Source organism: Balaenoptera borealis (genome assembly GCF_965194805.1).
Source record: "Balaenoptera borealis genome assembly, chromosome: 7".
Lineage (NCBI taxonomy): Eukaryota > Metazoa > Chordata > Mammalia > Artiodactyla > Balaenopteridae > Balaenoptera > Balaenoptera borealis.
The window spans coordinates 97,342,051-97,368,099 of record NC_138864.1 but is presented as its reverse complement, the minus strand read 5'-3'; the positions used below and the strand labels follow the sequence as shown (position 1 = coordinate 97,368,099).

At 33.6% G+C, this 26,049-nt stretch overlaps 1 protein-coding gene across 1 annotated transcript in view; it reads left to right on the top strand.

The window, feature by feature from the left end:
• Positions 1-22,747, top strand: part of ASZ1 (ankyrin repeat, SAM and basic leucine zipper domain containing 1) — an 86,842-nt gene extending 64,095 nt beyond the window's left edge. Inside the window, exons 5-13 of the mRNA XM_082400187.1 lie at positions 4,107-4,218; positions 4,760-4,894; positions 6,209-6,333; positions 7,764-7,839; positions 8,804-8,860; positions 11,010-11,119; positions 17,166-17,271; positions 18,101-18,214; positions 21,896-22,747. Coding sequence (XP_082256313.1) covers positions 4,107-4,218; positions 4,760-4,894; positions 6,209-6,333; positions 7,764-7,839; positions 8,804-8,860; positions 11,010-11,119; positions 17,166-17,271; positions 18,101-18,214; positions 21,896-22,048 — 988 coding nt within the window. The 3' untranslated portion in view covers positions 22,049-22,747. The remainder of the gene's footprint in view (positions 1-4,106; positions 4,219-4,759; positions 4,895-6,208; positions 6,334-7,763; positions 7,840-8,803; positions 8,861-11,009; positions 11,120-17,165; positions 17,272-18,100; positions 18,215-21,895) is intronic.
• Positions 22,748-26,049: the final 3,302 nt, after the last annotated feature.

Sequence of the window (26,049 nt, the reverse complement as noted above, 5' to 3'; positions counted from 1 at the left end):
AAGTGAGGGGATGGAAAAAGATATTCCATGCAAATGGAAATCAAAAGAAAGCTGGAGTAGCTATACTCATATCAGATAAAATAGACTTTAAAATAAAGAATGTTACAAGAGACAAGGAAGGACACTACATAATGATCCAGGGATCAATCCAAGAAGAAGATATAACAATTATAAATATATATGCACCCAACATAGGAGCACCTCAATACATAAGGCAACTGCTAACAGCTATAAAAGAGGAAATCGACAGTAACACAATAATAGTGGGGGACTTTAACACTTCACTTACACCAATGGACAGATCATCCAAAATGAAAACAAATAAGGAAACAGAAGCTTTAAATGACACAATAGACCAGATAGATTTAATTGATATATATAGGACATTCCATCCAAAAACAGCAGATTACACGTTCTTCTCAAGTGCACACGGAACATTCTCCAGGATAGATCACATCTTGGGTCACAAATCAAGCCTCGGTAAATTTAAGAAAATTGAAATCATATCAAGCATCTTTTCTGACCACAACGCTATGAGATTAGAAATGAATTACAGGGAAAAAAATGTAAAAAAGACAAACACATGGAGGCTAAACAATACGTTACTAAATAACCAAGAGATCACTGAAGAAATCAAAGAGGAAATAAAAAAATACCTAGAGACAAATGACAATGAAAACACGACGACCCAAAACCTACGGGATGCAGCAAAAGCGGTTCTAAGAGGGAAGTTTATAGCTATACAAGCCTACCTAAAGAAACAAGAAAACTCTCAAGTAAACAATCTAACCTTACACCTAAAGAAACTAGAGAAAGAAGAACAAACAAAACCCAAAGTTAGCAGAAGGAAAGAAATCATAAAGATCAGAGCAGAAATAAATGAAATAGAAACAAAGAAAGCAATAGCAAAGATCAATAAAACTAAAAGTTGGTTCTTTGAGAAGATAAACAAAATTGATAATCCATTAGCCAGACTCATCAAGAAAAGGAGGGAGAGGACTCAAATCAATAAAATCAGAAATGAAAAAGGAGAAGTTACAACAGACACCGCAGAAATACAAAGCATCCTAAGAGACTACTACAAGCAACTTTATGCCAATAAAATGGACAACCTGGAAGAAATGGACAAATTCTTAGGAAGGTATAACCTTCCAAGACTGAACCAGGAAGAAACAGAAAATATGAACAGACCAATCACAAGTAATGAAATTGAAACAGTGATTAAAAATCTTCCAAAAAACAAAAGTCCAGGACCAGATGGCTTCACAGGTGAATTCTATCAAACATTTAGAGAAGAGCTAACACCCATCCTTCTCGAACTCTTCCAAAAAATTGCAGAGGAAGGAACACTCCCAGACTCATTCTATGAGGCCACCATCACCCTGATACCAAAACCAGACAAAGACACTACAAAAAAAGAAAATTACAGACCAATATCACTGATGAATATAGATGCAAAAATCCTCAACAAAATACTAGCAAACAGAATCCAACAACACGTTAAAAGGATCATACACCACGATCAAGTGGGATTTATCCCAGGGATGCAAGGATTCTTCAGTATAGCAAATCAATCAATGTGATACACCATGTTAACAAACTGAAGAATAAAAACTGTATGATCATCTCAATAGATGCAGAAAAAGCTTTTGACAAAATTCAACACCGATTTATGATAAAAACTCTCCAGAAAGTGGGCATAGAGGGAACCTACCTCAACGTAATAAATGCCATATATGACAAAACCACAGCAAACATCATTCTCAATGGTGAATAACTGAAAGCATTTCCTCTAAAATCAGGAACAAGACAAGGATGTCCACTCTCACCACTATTATTCAACATAGTTTTGGAAGTCCTAGCCACAGCAATCAGAGAAGAAAAAAATAAAAGGAATACAAATTGGAAAAGAAAAGGTAAAACTGTCATTGTTTGCAGATGACATGATACTATACATAGAGAATCCTAAAGATGCCACCAGAAAACTACTAGAGCTAAACAATGAATTTGGTAAAGTTGCAGGATACAAAATTAATGCACAGAAATCTCTTGCATTCCTATACACTAATGATGAAATACCTGAAAGAGAAATTAAGGAAACACTCCCATTTACCACTGCAACAGAAAGAATAAAATACCTAGGAATACACCTACCTAGGGAGACAAAAGACCTGTATGCAGAAAACTATAAGACACTGATGAAAGAAATTAAAGATGATACCAACAGATGGAGAGATATACCATGTTCTTGGATTGGAAGAATCAACATTGTGAAAATGCCTGTACTACCCAAAGCAATCTACAGATTCAATGCAATCCCTATCAAATTACCAATGGCATTTTTTACAGAACTAGAACAAAAAAATCTTAAAATTTGTATGGAGACACAAAAGACCCCAAATAGCCAAAGCAGTCTTGAGGGCAAAGAACGGAGCTGGAGGAATCAGACTCCCTAACTTCAGAATACACTACAAAGCTACAGTAATCAAGACAATATGGTACTGGCGCAAAAACCGAAACATAGATCAATGGAACAAGATAGAAAGCCCAGAGATAAACCCACGCACCTATGGTCAACTAATCTATGACAAAGGAAGCAAGGATATACAATGGAGAAAAGACAGCCTCTTCAATAAGTGGTGCTGGGAAAACTGGACAGGTACATGTAAAAGAATGAAATTAGAACATTCCCTAACACCATACACAAAAATAAAGTCAAAATGGATTAGAGACCTAAATGTAAGACCAGACACTATAAAACTCTTAGAGGAAAACATAGGAACAACACTCCTTGACATAAATCACAGCAAGATCTTTTTTGATCCACCTCCTAGAGTAATGGAAATAAAAACAAAAATAAACAAATGGGACCTAATGAAACTTCAAAGCTTTTGCACAGCAAAGGAAACCATAAACGAGATGAAAAGACAACCCTCAGAATGGGAGAAAATAGTTACAAATGAATCAATGGACAAAGGATTAATCTCCAAAATATATAAACAGCTCATGCAGCTGAATATTAAAAAAACAAACAACCCAATCCAAAAATGGGCAAGACCTAAATAGACATTTCTCCAAAGAAGACATACAGATGGCCAAGAAGCACATGAAAAGCTGCTCAACATCACTAATCATTAGAGAAATGCAAATCAAAACTACAATGAGGTATCCCCTCACACCAGTAAGAATAGGCAGCATCAGAAAATCTACAAACAACAAACGCTGGAGAGGCTGTGGAGAAAAGGGAACCCTCTTGCACTGTTGGTGGGAATGTAAATTGATGCATTCACTATGGACAACAGTATGGAGGTTCCTTAAAAAGCTAAAAATAGAACTACCATATGACCCAGTAATCCCACTACTGGGCATATACCCAGAGAAAACCATAATTCCAAAAGACACATGCACCCCAATGTTCATTGCAGCACTATTTACAATAGCCAGGTCATGGAAGCAACCTAAATGCCCATCAACAGACGAATGGATAGAGAAGTTGTGGTACACATATACAATGGAATATTACTCAGCCATAAAAAGGAACGAAATTGGGTCATTTGTTGAGACGTGGATGGATCTAGAGACTGTCATACAGAGTGAAGTAAGTCAGAAGGAGAAAAAGAAATATCATATATTAACGCATATATGTGGAACCTAGAAAAATGGTACAGATGAACCAGTTTGCAGAGCAGAAATTGAGACACAGATGTAGAGAACAAACGTATGGACACCAAGTGGGGAAAGCAGCGGTGAGGTGGTGGTGGTGGTGGTATGAAGTGAGCGATTGGGATTGACATGTATACACTGATGTGTATAAAATTGATGACTAATAAGAATCTGCTGTATAAAAATTGAAGAATTTTTTTAAAACCCCACATTTCTTCACTAGAGGGTGCTGTGTAAGCATTCAATACTTTTAAGAGTGTAATCTCCCTTATATTTATTTATTTGCTGGAAAATTGGATTTTCAGATCCCCTGATTTATGAAAAGCTTTCATGTTTCTTTACTTTCAAAACAACACTGATGGTATTGTGTATGGTAAAGTTCATGGCTTTGAAGAACTGTTAAGGGCAGCATTGACACAGTTTCTTTTCTTCCTCCTCTGTAGGAGACTTATGACTCCCATCATGTATGCTGCACGGAATGGTCACCCTCAGGTTGTTGCTCTCCTTGTTGCTCATGGAGCAGAAGTTAATACCCAGGATGAGAATGGCTATACTGTGAGAACCGATTGTACAGTGTTCCATTTTATCTCTAGGACATTGATATCTTATTATCAGTAGTCCACAAGGAAGGTTTTTTAATAAGTAAAATTATAGAAGGGCTGGGATGTAATTGCTGTTCAGTGAAGAAAAGCAACAGCTTAAATGGGAAAAAAGAAATTATCTGCTTCTCTTGGTCCTCACCCTTGACACAAGAAATTGTAACACACAACAAAGCCTGGATTCTGGAATACAAATAGAATTCTTTTTTGTAGAAAACAGTTCTGTGATTGGCAGATAAATCGTTTTATTCTTTAACATCACTTGTCTGTGTAAAACATTATTTGGTCTTACAAAATCAGTGAACACGGCAGTCTGCTTTGCAATTACAACTTTGGAAATAGGTTTACATTATACTGTCAAATGATGAGATTGCATCATTCCATTAATTAACCATGTTCACTTTTTTATTGTGCCATAAATACTGTTGAAAAGTTTTCCCCTCTGTGTCATATACACTCCCTCTCTTTAAACAGTCTTCTTTTTCCCCCACTTACAGGCTTTAACATGGGCAGCATGTCAGGGTCATAAAAATGTAGTTTTGAAGTTGCTTGAACTTGGAGCTAATAAAATGATACAAACCAAAGATGGAAAGACACCAAGTGAGATTGCAAAAAGAAATAAACATCTAGAGGTATCCTGTTATTAAACTAATTTTTCTTAGTCTACATTATTGTTTGTAAAACTTTTGTTAGAACTCACTACTAAAATAATAGTATATCTGGCTATTATTAAATGTTTCAATGTGTAATTTTCTTCCAGCCAGGTAATGAAAACTTTATTTTACTAGAGTATTTATCTTTCACTAAATAAGAGGCATTTATAATATGGTAATTTAAAAACTATATAAAGGGATAATAAAGTCTTATCTAGCCCTAGAAATAAAATTGTAATAGACTGTTTAAACATTTCCAACTGGTTCAGATTTTCAAAAATTAATTAGTGTATTGACATAGCTAGTAAAATTTCAAAATTTGCACATGTAATTAAACTATTGTTTTTAAATTTTAATTAATACATATTAAACAATTTAAAAATTAAATCCTTTAAGCTACATTTACCTCTGTACATTTGACAAGGTATGTAATAAATTGATAACATGCTTGGGTATATGATTTACTATCATTCAGATGTTAAGGTCAATAATAAATATTTGCCATACATTAAATTATTTTATTGATATAAACTTTTGGTCTGAATATTAAAGCTTTCAGCCAAAGGTGTGTAATTTCTAAGCAAGGATCAAATATAGTACAACTGTAAATCTAAGTTATATAGTTCAAGATCTTCTAAAACTGAGTTTCTGAATTTGAAAACTTGTAACATTCCGAAGGTTCCATCATATAATACTCAGACCATGCCATTTCTGTTGCATGTAAAATAACTTCCTCTATTTTTAAGCAGCCTATAAACATGCCTATCATTTTATAACTCAGATCTACATTTCCAAAATTATTCTAGTGTAAATGCTAATCCCTGAAGCCCTGTGAAACTTTAAAAAGAAATTAACAGTTTTTCTCCTAAGCTTTGGAAATTTGACAACGTTTAATTAATATACTGCATCATTAAATTTAGGGTAGATGACAGTGAATTTGACATACTAAGAAATTTATGAACATCAAAGATTATTTTGAGTCATAAATTGTTTCTTGAAGTGAGATTTGATTTTGTATCTTGGCTGATTATATGACTTAAACTTGGCTTGCTAAAAATTTAGAACTAAGAAGTTTGAAAACTAAGAAATTTCACATCTCTTTAAGGTGTACAGTTGAGATTTGTATACCTTAGTCATGCTTCTTACTCTTTCTCTATTTAAAAATGTATTTAAAATACTAACTTAGTTTTTCTGATTCACTTACCAAAATGGAATTTTTAGTTTTGTTTTATATCTTGTTGAAAATATTATTAATTACTATCTTGCTTTAATTTTTACTGTAACTTTTTTCAGATCTTCAACTTTCTTTCCTTGACTTTAAATCCTTGGGGAGGAAAGCTTCAACAGCTAACTAAAGAAGAGACTATTTGTAAACTACTGAGAACAGATTCTGATCAAGAAAAAGATCACATATTTAGGTAACATAGCATGTTTCTGTTCAACACAATACCTATAAATGAGTAAAAATTGTGCATGTTTTTTATTACTTATAGTAAATGTGATGACTTATTTAAAATATATATTTTAAACTTTTATGAGCATTTAAAAATATTACTTAGAAATGTCTGAATTTTAAGTGCTTTGTTCTCCAGAATTTTAGAAAAATTTGATATACATGTACTAACAGTAATGAGAATAATTTTTTACTTTAAATAAAATATCAACAATACAGTTTATTTCTAAAAGGTTCTAAGATTATATTTTTGTTAGTGTTCAAACTAGATTGCATCTTGCTCTCTAATTCTTTATAGCAGATTTCTGATTTTATAAGCTAAAAATAAAAATACATTTCTTCCCCTGAACACAGTTGTTCAGTACGTGACCACAACATTATCCTCTACTTACCTACATTTAAAATAGTTAGTAAATTTTTACTTCCTGCAATTAAAGAGATGTTCACGTACAGACCTCTCACAAGGAATACAGTTGACCCTTGAACAATTCCGGGGGTTAGGGGCGCTCACCCTGCCCTTGGAAAATCTCTGTCCAAGGTTCCTCCATCTCTGCTGTTCCACATCTGTGGATTCAACTAACCACGATTGTGTAGTACTATAGTATTTACTATTGAAAAAAATCCATGTGTAAGTGGACCTGCACAGTTCAAACTGTGTTGTTCAGGGGTCAGTTGTATAAATATTGGCAAATATTTTCCTTCTTAGGAAAAATGAGCTTCATTTTACTATCACCATTTTCTCTGTTTACTTAAATCTTCACTCAGGAAACCTTTCTTATTCCTTTGTATAACATAGGTCTAGTGGGTAAATTTGCAAATATAGGCATACCTCAGAGATATTGGTGTTCAGTTCCAGACCACCACAATAAAGCAAATATCACAATAAAGTGAGTTATGCAAATTTAAAAGTTATGTTTACACCATACTGTAGTCTATTAAGTGTGCAATAGCATTCTGTCTACAAAAACAATGTACATATATTAACTAAAAAATACTTTATTGCTAAAAAATGGTAACCATCATCTGAGCCTTCAGCAAGTTGTAATAGCAACATCAAGAATCACCATAACAAATATAATAATGAGAAAGTTTGAAATATTTCAAGAATTACCAAAGTGTGACACAGAGACACGAAGTGAGCAGATACCGTTGGAGAAATGACACCAATAGACTTGGTTGACATAGGGTTGTCACAAACCTTCAATTTGTAAAAAACAATGTCTGCAGATAAAGCAATAAAGCAAAGCACAGTAAAATGATGTATGCCTGTATATTCTACATAGACTCATTCTTACTCATTCTTATTCTCATTCTCTCTCTGCATCATAAATATATATTTATTATTTGTGCACTGATAGTCTGTTCTGAAATTGACATTGCTATAAATATGTATAGTTCATATACAGCATTTGGAGATCTGGAAATATTTTTACATGGTCTTGGACTTGAACATATGACAGATTTACTGAAGGTAAGCTTTTGTTTAAGCTATGGTGAGTTATGTATGCATGTTTATTTGTTGGTTAACATAACATTAAATATTAACTCATAAGCATGCTTATGAAGGGGTGACAGATGCACTTTTCTCCATAATTTGTAGTATTGATACATCCCATTTTAAAATTATAAGCATTTTGAAAATTTATTATTATAGAAATTTACATAAATTAGAATCTGGCTTTTACCCACTGCCCAAAACATCACAGAACTCCTTGTACATCTAAGCCCTTAGTGTGTTTTTGCAGTTGCTGATCTTCCTGTATAGAATATTAGGAGAAGCATGATTTTAAACCAAACAAACCAGGTATCAGATTCTTGCGCTAATAATTATTAACTGAAATATGTCACTTAAATCTCCTTTTTTCTCATAAGGATGGTAATACCTAGTGTAGGATTGTCATAAATATTAAATTAGATCATATGTGAAGCACTGTTGTAGGTATTTTAGGCATGCATTATGGGATTTGAGCAGATGACAGTTATCAGCCATTTAGCTGATACTGCAGCAGTAAAGCACTATTTAAGACAGGCTCTCCTTAGGAACATGCACATTCGTTTAGGCAGTTTAGAATTGGGTTTCATTGTACAATCGTGAAACTTCCTATTTGAGAAATATTCAGTAAAACCAAATGTTATTAATATTATACAATTATAAATTTTAAAAATTCATAAAACAATTTCTGTCAAATTTTATAGAGCTGTTTTCTTTTTATGTAAGCAAATATAAGTTGTAATACTTTTCTTTGAATCTGGGAAACTAGCTATGTGTATATTTTTTTAGGTAATTATACATATTATTATACTCATTACTATCTACCCAGTAGTTGAAAGTTTTTAGGAGGGTAGCATATAACTGACTATATATGTACAGTTGCCTCCTTCCGCTTCTACTATTTCATTTATATTGAAAGGTGGCATTTTTTTCTTTTCTACAGGAAAGGGATATAACTTTAAGACATCTTTTGACCATGAGGAAAGATGAGTTTACAAAGGTTAGTATCAGTTTCAAAAACTCCAGACATTATCTTTCATATTTTTAATATTTTGAATGCTTTTATTTTCTATTTTAAAAATCCTACAGCTATAGACTGTGAGTGATCTTTTGCTAGGTTCCTCATTAGATATGATTATGGATAACCATATCTGAAATCTTCCATTACAATATTCAGTTGCCTTAAGAATATTTAAAGACTTACTTAAAAGCTTTTGCACAGCAAAGGAAACCATAAACAAGACGAAAAGACACCCGTCAGAATGGGAGAAAATATTTGCAAATGAAGCAACTGACCAAGGATTAATCTCCAAAATTTACAAGCAGCTCATACAGCTCAATATCAAAAAAACAAACAAACCAATCCAAAAATGGGCAGAAGACCTAAATAGACATTTCTCCAAAGAAGATATACAGATTGCCAACAAACACATGAAAGAATGCTCAACATCATTAATCATTAGAGAAATGCAAATCAAAACTACAATGACATACCAGCTCACACCATTCAGAATGGCCATCATCAAAAAATCTACAGACAATAAATGCTGGAGAGGGTGTGGAGAAAAGGGAACCCTCTTGCACTGGTGGTGGGAATGTAAATTTATACAGCCACTATGGACAACAGTATGGAGGTTCCTTAAAAAACTAAAAATAGAACTACCATATGACCCAGCAATCCCACTACAGGGCATATACCCTGAGAAAACCATAATTCAGAAAGAGTCATGTACCACAATGTTCACTGCAGCTCTATTTACAATAGCCAGGACATGGAAGCAACCTAAGTGTCCATCGACAGATGAATGGATAAAGAAGATGTGGCACATATATACAATGGAATATTACTCAGCCATAAAAAGAAATGAAATTGAGTTATTTGTAGTGAGGTGGATGGACCTAGAGTCTGTCATTCAGAGTGAAGCAAGTCAGAAAGAGAAAAACAAATACCGTATGCTAACACATATATATGGAATCTAAAAAAAAAAAATGGTTATGAAGAACCTAGGGGCAGGATGGGAATAAAGACACAGACCTACTAAAGAATGGACTTGAGGACACGGGGAGGGGGAAGGGTAAGCTGGGACAAAGTGAGAGAGTGGCATGGACATATATACACTACCAAATGTAAAATAGATAGCTAGTGGGAAGCAGCCACATAGCACAGGGAGATCAGCTCAGTGCTTTGTGACCACCTAGAGGGGTGGGATAAGGAGTGTGGGAGGGAGGGAGACCCAAGAGGGAAGAGATATGGGGATATATGTATATGTATAGCTGATTCACTTTGTTATAAAGCAGAAACTAACACACCATTGTAAAGCAACTATACTCCAGTAAAGATGTTAAAAAAAAAAAAAGAATACTTAAAGACTTAGAGTTGGTTTTTGTTCCTTCAGATTAGTTATGACATCTCAACTAAAACTGGTGGTTTATTTCTAAATATGAAATAGATTTGTAAAACAGTATAAAACAGGTTACTTAGAAATAAGTGGTGGTTTTTTGTACATGTGGGTATAAACGTGTTCTTCAAATATTGCCTTTTACTAGGTTCTCAAAATGACCAAAACTTATTATTTTGCTAATGAGTATTATTAAGTAACAATTTGAAAATAGCTGTGGGAAATATCAGAGATACTTTAATAAGTAGGATACATAAAAAGGAATGATCTTCCTGTATGAGCACATTGGAAACTTGAAATCTTTAGCATCACTGAAAATCAAACCATACTACTACTTAGCTAAATCCAGGATAGAAAATTTAGTTAATACTAAAGGTAGAACATAGACAAAAAGACTTAATTCTCACTTAATCAGTGATAACATTTTAAATAATATTTTGAAGGAAAAATTGTTTTACTCTGGTTTTCTGGAAAGATTATATATTAAAATCTAGTAATTTGTTTTTAGAATCCATCACAATTGTTATATAATGAAAATTGACTATAGTCACTATATATCTAAATATTTTAGTGATGTAACCTTGTCAGTCCAGTTACAAGCAAACTTGTATATTTTTCAGTATGGTTTTTTTCTAATATGTATCTATTTTTTTCAAGATGTGAATTAATCAAGTAGAAAACTTCTTCAGTAATTTTGAATATTATTCAAGTATGACTACCTTATTGTACTTTAAAATCATTTCTACTTAGAATGGAATTACCAGTAGAGATCAGCAGAAAATTATGGCTGCTCTTAAAGAACTAGAGGTAGAAGAGATAAAATTTGGAGAATTACCTGAAGTGGCAAAGTTGGAAATCAGGTAAAATTAACTTACTGGTTTACATTAATACTGTTTAGAACCAACTTTCTTTTTTAGTTGAATTTTGATAATGTCCAAGTTATTTTACTTAATACCATCATTTTGCCAGGGATTTAGATAGTTCATTTTGCAATATACTGTGTTCTGAAATAGAAAGTACTTTATAAAGTCAGTTTTTACCAAGAAGCAAAACAATGCATCTTCTTAACTCACATAGAAATATTTTTGTTTTATTTTTTCATTGCATTTTGTTAAATGAGTTAATTAAAAGATCCTATGCTTTTCATAGTGTAGCTCTTACTCTCTTTAAATCATATAAATGTCAGATTGAAGATTCAAAGGGTAATATTTTTGCTTAGGGCAATAAGAAAGCATTTCTCATGTAGCTCAGCTCTATTTTCAGCCTTATTCTTTATGAAATTATGTTATCAATATATAAAGTTCATTTTCAATATTATAAACTTGTCAAACACTGATTAGTAGCAATATTAGTAATCTAAAATTTATTTTGAAAATAATGGTATTTGATTTTTTAAACATATTGTGGAACAGTAAATGATTTTTTTAACTTTTTATTTGAAATAATTTTAGATTCACAAGAAATTGCAGAGACGTACAGAAAGGTTCTATGTACCCTTCACCCAGTGTCACCCAGTGTACCCAGTTACCTTGCATAACTATAGTACAATATCAAAGCCAGAAAACTGACATTTTTCTGGTTTGTATTTGTATTTCATCAGTTATACATGTGCTCATTTGTCTGTGTGTGTATAGCTCTATGCAATTTTGTCATGTGTGTAGCTTCTCATAACCACTGCTACAATCAATATACTTAACATACCATCACCACAGTGCTACCACATACTACCCCTTCATAGCTCCCACCACCCCTCCCCCATCTCTAAAACTAGCAATCGATAATTTGTTATCCATCTTTATAATGTTATTTCATGAATGTTACATAAATGCAGTCGTACAGTATGTATCCATTTTTGATTGGCTTTTTTCAGTCAGCCTAATTTCCTTGAAGTTCATCCAAGTTATAGTCTATAAAATATAATACTTACAAGTGCAGTAGTATAGTGTAGCCTGCCTAACACTAACATTGCAACTATGAGAAACATTAATTAAACATAGGAATAATAAGTTTCCACACCATTTTAAAATTTAGATAAGTCTTCTAGGGGATAATTTAGATGATCCAGATTTCTTTAAAAATGTTATTGCAAAATTATTTCCCTTTCTCTAACTATATCTCCTTTTAACAAGATGATCTATATTCAAAATAATGCCTCATCATTGTTTCAAAATAACATTGCATCTCTTAAATATTTAAGTACATTGTAAAGGATTTCAGTTGTGAGGACTTAAATCAGCAAACTTTGAGTCTCTTTGTTCATTTTCTTTACTTTTCTAATTTATTGCTTCTATGAAAGAATATTCTGAGTTCTACATGACTGAATTGCAAATTAAATTTTTTAATATAACTTATTTGTATGATGTCAGAGTTGCCTCTATGAATTTTCATTGTTGAGATTTAATAGGCTTAAAGAATGTACAGAATCCTCAATGGTTCACTTATTAAAACTGCTGAATTTTTTAAAAAATAAAACTGGCAGACATATATTTCAGGAATTTGACCTTATTATTAAATCACAGACTTTGTTTACATGCTGTTATGGAAAAGGTTTTACTTCCCATTTGTTCAAAGTCATTCTTTAAAGAAGAAATTAGTCATTAAGTCATAAGAAAACTAACAGCAGGAAAAGTTGAACTGATTGATTATAATCTTCTGGTAATGTGACTTCAAAAATTTCACTACTGATTTATTTTAAGATACTTTTCTTCTATGTGTTCAGTTTTATAAAGTAGTCTGTTACAGGAACACACATGCACAGTACATTTACTTTTTTCTACAGTTAGCCTTAGTATGTTTTCAGAATTAGAGAATGCAATCTAAAAATACTAATAACCATTTCATTACTACTTTGAGATATTTTGAACACAAATATTAAGTTTCACCCATGTCTTGACATTTTCAGCAGTTTCTGCCCAGACCTTTTCTCTGAGCCTCTCTGATATCTACTTAAATGTATCAAAAGCATCTCAAAATTATGTCTACTTAGGAAATGATTTCTCCTCCAAAAGAAATCTGTATAGATGCAAATTTTCACATAAAAAATACATTGTTCACATCTACTATTTATAAATATTCTAAACTTGGAAACTCTGAATATTTAACTTAAGGTGAATGGTTGGATTATATTACATCAGTATAATTATTTTATTCTGTCGTTTAAATTATTTTGAGACTTAATGTCATGGAAAAATACTCATAATAATATAAAAGGCAAATATAAAACGGAGTGTGAGGTGTAATGCCAGTTGTATATATGCATATGAAAAATACTAGAAGAAAATGTGTACTATAAGAAAATATTCTGTAAGAAAATAGTACCAGTCATTATCTTTGGGTGATAAAAGTATTGGTAATTTTAGTTTTTCCAGATAGTCTACAGTGAGCACATAGTACTTCTGTTTGGAGTACCTTTAAAGTATAAATTTTATCCTAATACTTAACTTCACATTTTTAAAATATGGCCTGTTGTTTCAGTCAACTTACACTATGTTGTGCTGCAGTAACAAATAACTTCTAAATCTAAATGACTTACAGAAACAAAGTTTATTTCTTGATCGCCTATATCATGGATCAGCTGCAGTGAATCTCCTCCTTATTATTCTGAAAACAGGCTGGAGAAATAGCCCCACCTTGGACTGTTCAAAAGTTACATAGTCACTTCCAGTCATATTTTATTTGCCAAAGCAAGTCATATGGCCAAGCCTCTTGTCTTTGGGGCATGAAGTGTAATCCTCTGGCAGAGAGAGGCCTGGTAGTATTTGGCTCAGTAGAAAAGACATGACAATTTGATCAAATAATATAGTCTACCATACCTATGCCATATTTGCTTATTTTGAAATCCTTAAATAAGTACAAAATTATCAGGGCTGCCATGTAAAGGTATGTAGGTTGTACAGCTCTGGGGTGGGGGCTGGGCAGCCAGTCACACAGTGTATGATGAAAGGCACACTTTTGAGTTGTGTTTTTTATAACTTGCCTATCCATATTCAGTGGCCCTGAAAATTATACATCACAAGAAAGGTATATATTTTCCTTTCATCCATTAAGACTAGTTAATTTTGTTAATAATAGTATTTGCTTAATCGAACTGAGTTGTTAACTTAGTCTTCCTTGAGAATAAGAGCTTATAAGTTTATATTCCACATATATATGTGTGCTTTGACTATCTAGAATAATATACCTGCTGTCATTTTGAATGACAGTTCTCAATGGATCTTAATTTCCTTAAGAATCATTACATAAAAAATATATAGGGCATTAATGAATTACTCATTCAAGTACTTATTCTTTCATTGATAATAAATAAAATTTGAGCAAAGAGCACTAAAATATAAGTTTTAAGTATACCTTATATAAACACTACATGGAAACAGAAAAATTAATACAAGTAATGACTGCTGTTGTTTCGACAGAAAAATATGTTCAAGTTCTGTTCTTTCTCGAGCAAAGAGCAGAAAGAAAATGTAATAAAGAAGAATTATATTTATTTGGAAATGTTTTTATAAATACCGCTTTTGCTAGATAGAACAAGAGCTTATCTAAATTTTTTTATTTCAATTTGCTTTTATAAAGCAGTCATCAGATACTTTTCATAGTTGGTGACTTGATTATATATATTATATTTGTAAAGTTTAAAGTCTTTATTTTATATAAACTTTATTTTTCAATCTAATAGCTAAGAAAAAAGATTTCTTTTAAATTAAAATACTATATAAAAGTCATGTCTTAGAGAAAAGTTTGCTATTAAGTTTCATTAGAGGTTGTCCTTGCTTGCTTTTTATAACCATTCCTCCTAGAAACAGCATGAAAGAAACTTTGGACAGTGTATAGTCAAAACTTCTACCTATAAGAATTTCATTTGGACTCAGAAGTAGCTTTTGGTCCCATTGTATTAGTTTTTGTGTGAATTTTTATTATAATAGATACTGCTAAATAACTCTCCAGAAAGGTCATCTCACAAATTTGTCAATTCTTGATACTAATGATCTACCTAATTTTTGTCATTCCACTAGAATATAATGTCTTATTTTAATCCCATGTTTATTATCCATTTAAAATTTTCTTTTTTCTTTTCCTCTGAGTTACCTATTCTTATCCTTGGTCCCCTTTTCTATTTGGCTGTGTTAGTTTCTTTGTAGCTTTCACAGTAAATTGGCTTCTGTCTTTGAAACTAATCTAGTCAGCAGTATCTCTTCATTGTCGGAATCACTGGACTAATCCTAATTATTTAACATGCTTGACTTTTTTCCTCCTTCTTGAATCTATTCCCTTCATTACCTTTCATAACAGACCTTAACTCCTGCTTTTCTTTTTCTCAGGCTACTTTTCCTTTGATAGCTTTTTTCTTCTACCCCTATCAACTCTCCCCTCTTCACAATATGTATCTTTTTTCTTTGTGGTCCTCTCCATGACCATTGTTTTGATTTCTACTGGTGACCAAAATTATAAACATTTCTAATACTTCTGTGGTTTGTGCCTGTATTCACAATTGAAGGAAAGACTGAAATTCTGTTAGAGGTTAGTGAAAATAAAGATGTAATTTTTCCCCATGTAAGTTCACCAACTCCCCGAATTCTGTGTAGCCTCATGAGGCTGTGGACACCAGGATAAGTACCTACAAGACTGACATTTTCTACTACTTACTGGTCATTGCCACCTCCATGTCTCATATCATTGCCATCATCATCATTATTAAGTTTGTTTAAATGCCATATATGTACTAGACAAAATGCTAGGTGCTTTTCATATGTTATCTCCTTCAGTCCTCCTGACACTCCTGTTACCTCAGTTCTAGAGATACGGAAATATTTGGCTGAAGATTAGGTTTGCCCAAGATCATAAAGCTGTGGAAGCTGAATTCAGACTCAGGTCTTCCTGACACTAGAGTCTGTGTTCTTAATTATTATGCTATATTGCTTTCCCTTCACCCCACTTCTTTCTCCACCACCCACCCCCAAATTCACTTCCCTGCTTGGTAGTGCCATCTTCCACTGAAACCAAAGAACTTAGAATAACCCTAAACCTTTCCTTTTCTTTTCCGTACAATCCATCACCAACTTTTTCAGTTTATTCTCCTAAACATTTCTTAAACTAGTCTCCTAATTATTCTATTTCCACTTTTTGTTTTCCTTTAATCCACACCACTCCCCAAATAAACTTTCTCATACGAAAATCTGATTTTCTACTTTCCTGTTTAAAATTCTTTAGTAACTGTACATTATCCAAAAGATAATATTCCATTCCTTAGCATGTCACAAAAGTTCCTTAAACAAGTGATCCCGTACAGCCTCTTTTCTTACGACTTTCCCATAATTGTGCTTTAGTTATACCTTGGAGACCTCCTACCCCTGTTCTTTCGCACCTGCTATTCTCTCCGTCCAGAATCTCTTTTCTTCCTTACCTACTTGACAAACTTATTTTTAAGCTCCAGACTCAGTTCAAGTATGAACTCTGAAGCATAACTAAATCCCTGTTCCCATTATACCAGGTTCATTATGTCTGAGTTTTAGATGTCTCAACTATAAACTACTGTTAATAACATCTACCTTACAGGAGTTGTTGGGAAGAATTTAAAAAATAATAAATGTAAAATAACTAGTGCAGTGCCTTTGCATAATAGACATTCAAATATTGGCACTTTTATGTTCCTTCTTCATGTGTCTCTGTGAATAACAATGTTATAATTCTATGTCTGCTTCTCATCCTGAACTTGGAGATCCTCAAGATTGGACGCTTCGTTTTCTTTGTATGCTCAAAGTCTATTTCACTTGCTAATACAAATTAACTATTCTACAAATATTTTTTTAAAGAATCTAATAAATGTTATGACTAGACATTGAATAACTAGCCAAGTAAAATGGAGTAAATTGTTCATATTAGTGATTCCTTTTTATTTCCTCTCTTTAGTGGTGATGAGTTCCTCAGCTTTCTTCTGAAATTAAACAAACAGTGTGGCCATTTAATAACAGCTGTACAGAACATTATTACTGAGTTGCCTGTAAATTCTCAGAAGGTATTCTACAAAAGTTATTAAATGAAGAAAAGTATGAATGCTGGAGAACATTCCAGATAAGTTAATGATAACTCAATAAACTGTAATGATCCGGTAAAACTATATCTTCTGTAAAATCACCTAAGATCTAAATAAGTCAACTTATTTAATATTACTTTTTTATACTAATTAATTGAAAAACTTTGTGTTCTAGCCCTCAAGAAAAGGAAAATGAGTCAGACCAAAAGTTAAACTGATCTGTGTATTGAACTTACCATTTGTTCTTAAAGGGAATTTAATTGTTTAAAATATAAAGTGACAGGAGAACCAAGTGAAAGCTGAAACAAAACAGTGTGTTGAGTGTTATTAAAAACCATATCAATATAAGGATTTTTTAATGAAGGAAATTTTAAATAGAGAAAGTGTAAGTGACCTGTAAAAGCAAACTTGTTTTGTAAAGTTTTTCATGTGATTTGGTTTTAGCTATTTGTATACAGTGAAAAATATTTAATGCACTTGTTTTCCTATGATTTTTATATAACACTAATATGGGAATCATGTCATTCTTAAAACCTTCATGACTTTATTCACCATAAATATTTTTATTACTAATATTAGTCTCCATAGTGATATATATGTATATTTAATAAATGCATTCAGGAAACTGATTTGACTATTTATATAAAAATACTGAGTTCTTTTGGTGTCAGGATTTATCCTGAATAAAAAAATGCTTTTCAGTTATATAATTTAGTTTAATGTTTGATAATGTTGTATACTTTTTGTGGATATAAAGTTGTGAAAAGTTGCTTTCCATTCTTTAAAATGTAACTTTTGAAAATATTAACAGATAGTACTAGAATGGGCTTCTCCCCGGAATTTTACTTCAGTTTGTGAAGAACTGGTTAGTAATGTTGAAGACTTGAATGAAGAGGTCTGCAAACTAAAAGACTTAATTCAGAAGGTATTTAAATATTTAAAATTAAAAAGGGGGAAGATTATTTACAGCATAATATGTTAGACAATGAAGCAGTTCTGACAAGAGCAACTTAAGCTCCCACTAGACAGGTGGAGAAAGGACAGTTTCCAAAGGAAGAAATATACATAGGAAACAAACTTTGTTGGTCATTAATGAAATGCATACTGAAAGAACAGTGATGTATCATTTTCATCCTATAAATTAGCAGGGAGTGTATTAGCCTACCCATCACTGGTTATATTCACCAAACTAGTATTTTCATGTGAGAGTGATGTCTAAACCACTTTCAAAAACAGTTTGGCAAGGACCATAAAAATATTTGTATCTTTAATAGTACTAGTTTAATGATTCCAAAATTATATGTACATAAATGTCCTATACGAGAATGATTTAATAAATTATGGTATAACCATTTCGTATAATGATATGCAGCCAGTTGAAAAATATAATGAAAAGTATATATCAACTTGTTAAAGATAAGAAGTTCTATTTCTAATTTTTATTTACATATATAAATGTGAATATAAAAAAACTACCAAAAATGAAATGTGATTAGCTCTGTTAATGAGGTAGGGTTGTGGATAAAATATTCCTTCTATTTTCTAGACTTTTTTTTTTTTTTTTTTTTTGGCTGCATTGGGTCTTCGTTGGGGCACACGGGCTTTCTTTAGTTGCGACGAGCGGGGGCTACTCTTCGTTGTGGTGCGCGGGCTTCTCATTGTGGTGGCTTCTCTTGTTGCAGAGCACGGGCTCTAGGTGCGTGGGCTTCAATAGTTGTGGCACACGGATTTAGTTGCTCCGCGGCATGTGGGATCCTCCCAGACCAGGGCTCGAACCTGTGTCCCCTGCATTGGCAGGTGGATTCTTAACCAATGCGCCACCAAGGAAGCCCCTTCTAGACTTTTTATAGTATCTTTTATAATTTAACTTTTTAAAAGAGTATGGGCTTTTTTGGTTCTTGTTCCTATACTCATATAGAAGTATGTATTTGGTTTAAGGACAGGTGATTTTTTCCCCCTTCAAGAAAACTGGCTATAACAAAATCTAAGCTGCTAAAATAGAGAACTCTGTTGAAGGTAGATAATAAAGGGCAACACTTTCACTTGACTAAAGAACTCATTTATGAGTCTCCACGTCTAATAAATATATTTGATATCGATAAAGTTTTTGTGAAATATCTGATGTGAACATTAGATTAGGCGTTAAATTTTTATAGCATCAACCCATATGTCATTTAATATTTTCATTAGTATTTTATCAAAAAAGTTATTTTCTTCAAAATAAACTTTATACATGTTCCAGGTAATTTGTCATTCTAGCTATTAACATATGTTCAGTCAAAAGGAGTCTTTTTTAAAAATGAGCAGAAAATTGTGAAGCAAATTCTACAAAATTATAGGGGGATAAAGACATTTAAAATAGGGCAAATGAGCAATATATTTCACATTTTTTGTAGACGATAACTCCTTTCCAGAGAAAGGCATCTTAGAAGTTGTATTATCTCTGACATTTATTCATTCAACAAACCTAAGAGTGCCTCCTGTATGTCAGGCAACTGTGCTACACATTAGTTTCCTAACTATTCTCTCTACTTCCACTTTGTGTTCCTTTAATACACACCACTCCCCAAATGAACTTTCTCATGCAAAAATATGATTTTATACTTTCTGAACTTGCTGACAACATGAAAATTATAGCACCATTCATCTTCACTATATCCATCATCTAGAAGAATTGAAGGGAAATGGTATTGATTTTACTTATTAGCATGGTGTTTTTCATGGGGATGCAAGAGAAATTTGGAAGGATTTGTGTAAAGATACTTCCTGCAAAGCATCAACCTTTAATGTTTAGTGTAAGAAATTCCCTAAGACATCTTTGTCTCAGGATTGGTAATTATTTGTTTTCTCCAAGATGAACTAAAAACATTTGGGGAGGTGGGGTGGAGGATTAAGATGAAATTAGAGAGAACACCCAGATTTTTCTTAAAGAGATGAAATTAAGAAACACTGCTTTCAGAGTGTAACTTTGACTCGAAAACATGAACAATTCAATCAGGTACCATAATATTTATTTTAATAAAGTATACCTATAGAGAAAAATTTCAGCTTTCTTTAGCTAAATGGAAGGTTGTTTTTCTTTGGTCTTTTCTACCTTGAATCTATATATTTCTGTGTAAAGACTGGCCTTGAAAACATATTTATTGGTTCATAATAACAGCAGATATAGTTTTTTGGGCAGGAACGTCTTAATTTTGCAGCAAGCCTGTGCATTGGGTTTTCTTTGGATTAGTCTTAAACAAGTAATAATCACCAAATAAGATTTTATTTAGAGAACTATGAGGCTTCCAGATTTGGGAGTATGGTATCATGCCTCTTAAGCTTATGATATTTTAGAGTTTACCAATAATAACAGAAGGGATTTTTTAAAAGAAACATATGAGCTATCGTAGATAAGTATATGGAGGTAACAAAGAGAGAGGGTGGGAGAGGTCAAGGCCAGACTCTAACACCACATCATTCTCTTTCAAACCAACACACTGACAGGCTCCTGTCAGAAAGGGTCATTCTAAGTAATTGGTTAATAAAAGGAATGACTGTCTCAGGATTCAGTAAATGGAGCATCAGTGTCAAAAAGGAATCTGTTGCTGAATGAAGCCATTTGGAAGTTAGACCAAGAATACAGGATTAATGAGATTGGCATTGAAGTCCATCTTCTACTATAAATTTGAAATTAATTTTGCAGGGTTTTTTAATTAAATATTTACACTGTAGATTTGAGAAGTAGTTATTTTTGCTAATGTTGAAAGTATGTCACCACTCCAGCACAGGATGTTTCTAGTAAATATCACTCTGTAAATGTGCCTGATTCTTTTTATCTTTCAAGGATCTTTTGGTTTCTGCTGGTTCTCCCTCTTCTGCCTCTCCCCAGCAACTATCTCCTCCCTCTCCCTCCCTCCTCCCCCTCTCCCTCTCTCTCTCTCTCTCTCTCTCACACACACACACACACACACACACACACACACACACACACACACACACACGAGTTGAGAGGCCTTCTTTAGCAAGAAAGTTCTATGTATAGGAATTTAGAAACTGACTGGGTCATGTACTTTCATTGTTGAGAAGTGCAAAAAGAACCACTGAAATTTTTGTTAACATTTGTTCCTGCAAATATATTTAAATAAAGGATTATACTTCTAGTGTTAGCATCGAATCTTCTAGTTTTTGTTGAATTTCATGTACTGTAGGTATGCCATAACAATACTTTTTTTTATAAGGTTCACTTTTTTTGTAAGAAATCAGTTGATATTTAATACAAAGGAAACAATGACTCTCATTCCTTATAGGTAGAAATAGAAACTTTAACATTAAAGGAACTTTATCTCCTGACATAAAAACATGTTTTTAAAATGTAATAATCTATAGAAGCATTTATTTTTAATGTAAAACTAATAATCTACTACAGTGGGATCCTGGTTGAAAGAAAGACTGTCTTTTAAGATTTTGAATCTTTACTTTAAATCTTCCATGGGAATCTTGCATTTAGACTACATCTAAATCAAGTGATTAACATGGATATTTTGATATTCTTTAAAATCAAAGATATTTTTATTTTCACTGTACTGCACATTAACTTTTTCCTTTTTCCCATACTAAACATTAGTTGCAAAATGAACGAGAAAATGATCCAACTCGTATACCGTTAATGGAAGAAGTATCTACATGGAATAGTAGAATTTTGAAGAGGACGGCTATTACAGTATGCGGATTTGGGTTTCTTCTTTTCATTTGCAAGCTAACTTTTCAGAGGAAATAACCCTAATATTTGTTTTGAGTAATTATGTATATCTTACTCAAATTACCTAAAAATGTTGCTTATAACTGTTCGTGGCACAGTATAACTACATTCTTTGCCAACGCTCCATAGGAAAAATTATGATAGCTTACTGCAGAATGTTTTTCTTTAGAAAATGTTTTGTCAGTTTGAGTTGACAATATAATTTGTTATATTTTTATGTTAACTTTGATCAAGCAGTAAATTATAAGTGATTCTTAAGTTTCATCCTATCCTATGACTCTAATAAATCACATTTAAAATAAATAAAAGTTTTATCTAATATTCTCTGACATTTATAAAAGTGTGTTCATTTGTCACAGTGAATCTTACACTATCTGTAAAGTGTTCATAAATCAGTAGCTTTCTTTTAGTTCTTATTTTTCCCTTCCATTATTATGTAATAAGGAATTTGTTATTTAGTTTTTATAGTTATATATCATTATAAGGAAATTATTAACATGAGAGTAGTTTAGAGAATGCAAAGTATAAAGATAAAATGTAAAATTTTGGGGCTTCCCTGGTGGCGCAGTGGTTGAGAATCTGCCTGCTAATGCAGGGGACACGGGTTCGAGCCCTGGTCTGGGAAGATCCCACATGCCGCGGAGCAACTAGGCCCGTGAGCCACAACTACTGAGCCTGCACCTCTGGAGCCTGTGCTCCGCAACGAGAGGCCACGATAGTGAGAGGCCCACGCACCGCAATGAAGAGTGGCCCCCGCTTGCCAAAACTAGCGGAAGCCCTCGCACAGAAATGAAGACCCAACACAGCCAAATAAATAAATAAATAAATAAATAAATAAATAAAGGTGCTAATAATTTTTTTAAAAAAAGTAAAATTTTTGAACTATGGATTAAAACCTAGGAAAAATATTTTAAATGTAAATTTTTAAAAGCAGAAAATTCAGAGAGTAGTGTGGAAAGCCTAAAGCACATTAGAATTTTTTATGTAATATACTTTTGGGAACATATGACATGTAGTATGTGTAACATTCTTGAGGATGGTATGAAAGTGAATGGCATTTGGTGTGTAATTTCTTACACCAATCTAAAGAAGTAATGCACGATTTCTTTGTGGGTTTTTTTTTTTTCAAAATCAAAATAATGATATTCAGATTTTAAAAGTGAGGGTAATAAAAAGGCAGGCCTAATTTAGCAGGCAATATAGTAGTTAAATCTTGCTTGACTTAGTACCATACTTAGAACAGATGCAGTTGATCTAAAACTGGGATAACAGTGGTTTTAGCAGTGCTCTTTTTGACTGTCTCTCTCTAATCTCTCCCATAGGCTGTCTGCCTCATTTGGTATTACACCCAACCCTTAGGCGCCACTAATTACTGGTTGATTGCTCTACTGTTTTGACCTGCCCTGGGGCATGAATTGCTCAGCAGTCTGATAGAATTAAATTTGGACAGGGGTAATTTTTGAGGCCAGCTTTTGAGGCTTATTCTGATCAGGGAAGGGTCCTTCTCAGCTGTCTCTTGCCCTGGTTCTCTCTGGTGAACTAGCTGGCCTACAGTTTAGCTTCTTGCTCCTAATTAAGAGGAGCTGTTGTCTTCAGGAGTGCCCTTAGGCTTGATTTTCTCCACATTCTCTTTCAAATGAAGTCAGTTCCTTTGGGGAGAACTTTGAAACTCTCTTTCTTAGGCACTGCTTCTCCCCCCTGGACAAAATCTCTGAGCCACTCCTCTGAGTGCTGGGTGGGGCAGTAGCCTCTGGTCTTCTGCGTTTGCTTCTTACACTTCTGCCCTATAAGTGAGCTGGCAAAAGGAAGATGGCAGCCTTAGTGTTCTGGCCTGCCATTCCTGGGGTAGAGTTCTCATCCTGTGAGGCTCGACGGAAGGAGAGAGCCCTCTACCTCTCAGCTACACTCATCAGAATTTAGCTGCTCAAGCCTGGAGTTGGAGGGCATTAGAAAAGCTGGAGGATTGCCCTTCAGATGAGATATGATAACTCTTATTTGGGAGCTGAGGGGAGAGGGAGCCCCATCTTCTTGGCCACATCCACCCAGAGTGGAGCTTTTGCTAAGCTGAGATGACTTGGGGTTGCCGGGAGGCAGGTGGTAAGGGAGAGATTGGATCAGTGGCTCAGTGTTCTTACTGAGTTTTAGTAGGTTTTCTTGAATAAATGTTTTTTCACTTGTTCTGAGCTCTTAGGACTCTGCAAAGACTTTAAATAAAGGTTGTATGTTTATAGCTTTCTAGTCTAACTTTGCTTGTTTCTTTGGGGTGTATGTCCATGCTGCTCTTCACACTTCCATCCTGGCAGTGAAACTCCTAAACCGGTATTTCTAGGGTATCTGCCAAGTCCTTTAATATAGCAGATACCCTAGAAATATGGCCCAGAACAGTGTGAAAGAATTTTTTTTTAAGCCAGAAACATTAGCTAAATACTTCTCACGTAAGCTTTACCTAGCCCTAGGGTAATAATATCATAGGATGCTGAAAATTCTAAGGGCACCTAAAGAGCACTTCTGTTGGAAGCAAAAGGGAAAGACCACCTTGTTTTGACCAGGATACATTAGGACTAGATAAATGATGGGCAGAGCAAGACTACACTCTCAATTTTGAAATTAAAAATTGAAATTAAAAATTAAAAATCCTGGGGCTTCCCTGGCGGCGCAGTGGTTGAGAGTCTGCCTGCCAATGCAGGGGACACAGGTTCGAGCCCTGGTCTGGGAAGATCCCACATGCCGCGGAGCAACTAGGCCCGTGAGCCACAATTACTGAGCCTGCACCGTCTGGAGCCTGTGCTCCGCAACAAGAGAGGCCACGACAGTGAGAGGCCCGCGCACCGCGATGAGGAGTGGCCCCCGCTTGCCGCAACTAGAGAAAGCCCTAGCACAGAAACGAAGACCCAACATAGCAATCACTCAATCAATCAATCAATCTTAAAAAAATAAAATTAAATTAAAAATCCTGCGGAAGGTATTTAAGCTAATACCTAATCTAAAGTAATTATATGTATTAAATATGGGAAACAGGATATGTAAAAGTATAAAGAAACCAGCTACAATTGCAAGCCCCAGAATTGAAACTGAGTTGATTCTTTAATGGGACTTTTTACACTGCCAGCCTTTTTTGATCTTAACATTATGCAGAAGTTAATCTTTAAGAACACAGGTTACCACAATGACTTCTGTTTTGTACTCCAGGTCACTCTGTCACTGCTTCGTAAATAATCGTTTGTAGCTCTGGGGGGGTGGACATAGGGTGGGGTTCTTTCTGGCACTTCAACTAGTGAGTAATACGTTTATTTCAAGTGCCAATAAAAACGGTATACTGGACGTACGTGACACATTTGTTCGTTATTAGAGGAACTAATTCAAAACTATTTGAGTGACGTTCTATTATATTCCTCTATCTGTAAATTCAGATTATCTTATCAATATTCTAAACAAAATGAATAAATTTTTATACTGCATAACAATCTTGGAGAGAGAGTAAATAAAATGACATTTTCAGAAGTGTCACCATCTCTGGACTTATCTCTGTAAGGCAGTATTATTCACGTTTCTCTTCCCAACTGATCTTTCATAACTGTTTCCATGAATTTTCTTCCTTCCTGGAAGCTTTCTAACACTTGAATCTTCTGTATTTTCTTTCCTTTTGAAGTCCATGTCTACTGTGACATGCTCCCTCTTCCCTCTCAACCCCTAACCTTCACTTTTCTGTTGACAGATAAAGCAGAAGGTAGCCCAGGTTCCTAGCCCTGTCACTTTATCTAGTACATTCTCCGAGTCTTGGTTTCCTCATCTGTAAAATAGATTCTAAAGACTAAATGAATCAGAACAATGCCTCCTTGTTAATAGGTCCAATTTGGAGTTCTGAAATTAGAACTAAATCTTAGGGGCTTTATGTAAGAGAATCAATGCTTCCTAGACTAAGTGAACCCCTCATAAGTGGTTTTGCTTTTTGAGCTCACATCCAGGGATCTGATATGAGAATTGATCTTAACATTTGGTTGTTGCCAATATTTTATAAT